Below are 3,973 nucleotides of genomic sequence, written 5' to 3'. Positions count from 1 at the left end.
TGACAAAGATTTAAATGCTGATTGAAAAATGTCATAGCAATTCTTTCTCATAAAATTTGAGTGTGAATTTTTCCTTATTGTGAATAAAAGTCGTTCGAGCAAAGTAGTTTTGCTCAAGTCATATATTCTAATTGTTATGATATTTTATATATGAAATGGTCAAACGAGCAAGCACACGATGATATGAAAAGGATGTTTTTGTTCTAATAGTAGACTCTAGATTTTCAGCAAAAATAGGGGGAAAACATAAAATGTTCGAGTTTGAATAAAACATATTGGTTTTTCGTAATTATAAGCATCTATCTCCAGTATTTGTTGTTCAGGAATATATAACTGTGGTCACTATCTTGAATGATATAAAAGAATAAGAATAAAAGTTGGTTAAAAAGAAAGGATCAAAGAACATGTAAGGTGAAATAATTCGAGTAAAATAATGAAAACACTTTCGAACAGTAAAGTAATTCCACTAATTTGGTGATTCCGTTACCCCTTTTATTTTCCGTTAAGACGGGATGGGGGAACCTTTACAACCAAACGATAATGGTGGATTGGTGGAATTTTTATTCTAATTTGGTGGAGGGAAGAAAATAGCATCGGAAGTCCTCTTTGAACGGAACAGTTGCTCCACTCCTGAATCTACATTGAAAGCAGCTTGCAGAACAGAAGGTGATAAAGCCTTCCACACAGAAGAACTTCCAGCCAAGTGGGTAAATATAGGACTGCCAAAGTGAAAATAATTATGGTTAGTAAAAAAGGATCATTGCATCATGTTAAATTTATGGGTTATCATAAAGTAATACAGAATAGTTGTTCATCAATGGAGTTTTCATTTTCCAACCAAATAAAGATAGGTGAGTACATTAGGATCAACACTTTTCATCTATGATTCATGAAGGGTTCTATGTGTCAATCACTGGTTGGAAAGAAACTATTAAGAACAGAATTAAAGTGTAGAAGTTCGAAGTATAAATCAACTAAAAAGGGTTAATTTCCTACATGGTTTGGACCAATAACAAATCCCTTCAAGCAATAAACAGAACATCAAATGAATAGTTACTTCTGCACAATAAGATGAATCGACAATAATAAGGTGATGAGAAAGGCTTACTTAGGGGTGGTGATTATAGAGAACCACTCCATTCCCTCTGGATCAGCAATTTTTGAGACCACAAAAAACCTTGGCACAATGAACAAATTACCAGCTTTTATGGTTGTCTCCAAAACCCTTTGACCATCAACTCCAACAACCTGAACCCGGCCACTACCCCTGACAATATAAGTAACCTGCAAAGCAGAATCACAAGAGAATCCTGGAGAGCACATGGCTCCTCCATCCAACCTCACAAGGTCAGCCCCTAGTCCAACATCACCAACCAAGGGAAGATTCTTGGTGTTCAACACCACAACCCTTCCACCACCCTTGATGTCAACATCCAATGGAGCCTCTTCACAGTTCAAGGCCATGCCAATCCGGTGCTCTGGTTTAGGCTCGGGTAGTGTGATGCTTCCTTCCAACTGCACAACCCCTTTGCCCGATTGTTTTCCAACAAGGGTCTTGACATCACTCTCTTCCAAGTCCCAAGCCCTGCCCACAAACTCAGTGGAAAATCCCGTGAAGATTCCATTGGAACCAGTCAGTAAAAAGTCAGTGAATTCACCAGCCTTGTGAGCCTTGGAAGTGTCCCCAAGAAACAGAACAATCAACTCAGTTTCTTCTTTGTTATACCACCATGTTACAACACCAAAGGGGAGTGCAAGCGCATCCCCCTTCTTGATTGCAACAACCTTCTCCTCTGATTCAGGCAGCACTATTCCAGCCACTCCACTTCCTATGGAATGATAACACAAATTCACAAATAATCAGTACAATAACATAAATTCATAATTTGAAACAAAGAATCACTCACACCCTGTTTCATTCCCTTCTCGTCTCATTACAGGTTTCATAAACTTCTCTAAATCAATGTATTTTAAAAATATAAAAAAAACTCATCTAAATCAATCCCACATTGCTCAGAAATTAATTTCTTATTAATTTCATTGAGCTTTGAGAAATATTTTGAAATAATTCTTCTAAAACCAACAAAACAGAAATAGAGACAAAATTTTCACATCTTCCATTTTCATCCTTCTCAATATCTCTCACTTCTTCCCTAAGCATTCTTCTTTGGCTATATTTTGAAAAAAAAAATAATAATAATAAAATTATAAAATACACACACTCCCTTAAAAAAAATAGTTGAATTTGAAAATACGGTCAGGTCAACGTAAACATTGACTTCAAAAGAAGTATTACAGAGTCAAAAAAGTGTATCTAATTAAATCCTTAATTTTCAAAACAAAAATAAGGTAACACTAATTATAACTATCCCATTTTTTAAAATATAAAATCCCAAATCAAGCTATTAAATCAATATCCTATTTCGCATGAGACAAATTACCCTCAATGCATCGGGAAAGAATTATCACAAAAGAATTGAAAGCGCTAAACTTCCCACCAATAATTCGGATCAGTTGTGTAATATTAAAAACCTTCAATGCATCGGGAAAGAATTATCACAGAAGGAAAACGATAAACTTCCCACCAATAGTTCGTCGGTTGTATAATATTAAAAACACAACTGATCGTGGACAATGATTGAACGTATTAAAAGAAGTAACAGAGCGAATATACCTTGAAGAACATAGGCGACTTTGGAAGAGTCAGAATATCGAGGAAGGGCGAAACCATTTTTGTGCAGAAAGAGTTTGGCGGCACCAATGTTACCTTCGCGAAGCATGGGAAGTTCAGAAGGGGACCAGGCGAGGTAGGACCCACCATCCCCTTCGGAAACTTTCTTCGCCAACTTGGGAGAAAGACCAATCTCCATCTTCTTCTTGTTCGCTTTTTCAGTGGACCAGAAGATTACAGATCGAAAAGAAAAAGATTTTGGAATTTGTATGTGATATGCGTGAAAACACAGCGAATATATATAGAAGTAAGTGTAACAGAAACGGAAGCATTTTAGTGACACTTCACACTTCATCCAAAATTAATGCAGGTAGGTAATTCAACTTCTTTTCTTCTTTTAAACACTTCAATTAATGATAATTAAATATTATCAAGCAAAACAACTAAGAAATTTTAATATATTTAGTATTTATTAGATATATTTAATATTAGTTGGTATTTTCTTTTTCTGTATCAAATAATTAAGATTTACACATGGTATGTTAAATGATACTTATTTGTAAGTATATCGTTTTTGCATGTTTTAATTTAATTTGTGAATAAAAGGGTATTTGTTTTAATTTAATTGGGAATTTGGTCTACAAGAGACATTAACATGCAAGGTTGTGCATTTGATTATTATGTATTTTATTTATTAATTATTTGTTTAAAATTAAAATCTTACTAATAAAATGTAGATGAGATGATAATAACTTAAAAGTGGACTAAAAGTTGTTGGATTGGTTTGAAAAAAAGATGGAGACCAAGAAATCAAGAATGGTGAGGTTAGAAAGATAAATTGTTTTTTTTTTCTTTTTTTTCTTCTTTGTAGATCTTGCATCTTAAAGTTTTGGAATTTTGGTAGAAATTGAAATCTTAGTTTTTGAGGATGTTTGATGTTTGTAACATGATTAAAGAGCTAATGTGGTGTTTGTTTCTATCTTTCCCATATTTCCATTTTTTTAATACATCTGGATGGGAAATTTTAAGAGATAATCAGAAACATTTTATGATGAAATATATTATTTTAGGGAAATTTTTTTTGAAGGAAATTGAAATCATAGAAATTTATGCCAAATAATTAAGTTATTTAAAATCATAAAATTCCAAAATTCAGTCAAGAATAAAAAATTTATAATTTTTTTTTTATAAATTCACATTTACTTTATATTTTTTTAATTTAATTTTAGTTAACTTGATTAAGACATATTGATAGAATGACTAGTTGTTTAATTTTTATTTTTTTTTCATTTACATTGATAG

General features: G+C 32.8%; 1 protein-coding gene across 1 annotated transcript; it reads right to left on the bottom strand.

Annotated features, from left to right (window-relative positions):
• Positions 1-352: 352 nt before the first annotated feature.
• On the bottom strand, positions 353-3,061 carry LOC106758740 (glutelin type-B 4). The gene is made up of 3 exons (XM_014641714.2): positions 2,675-3,061; positions 1,109-1,829; positions 353-719 (listed from the first exon to the last, which is right to left on the bottom strand). Exons 1-3 carry the CDS (start codon positions 3,024-3,026, stop codon positions 566-568), a joined length of 1,227 nt encoding a protein of 408 aa, XP_014497200.2. The 5' UTR covers positions 3,027-3,061; the 3' UTR covers positions 353-565.
• Between the last annotated feature and the right edge of the window lie 912 nt (positions 3,062-3,973).

This window comes from Vigna radiata, chromosome 4 (assembly GCF_000741045.1).
Source record: "Vigna radiata var. radiata cultivar VC1973A chromosome 4, Vradiata_ver6, whole genome shotgun sequence".
NCBI classification, from domain to species: domain Eukaryota; kingdom Viridiplantae; phylum Streptophyta; class Magnoliopsida; order Fabales; family Fabaceae; genus Vigna; species Vigna radiata.
The sequence above is the reverse complement of the archived record's forward strand: the minus strand, read 5'-3'. Positions and strand labels throughout refer to the sequence as shown.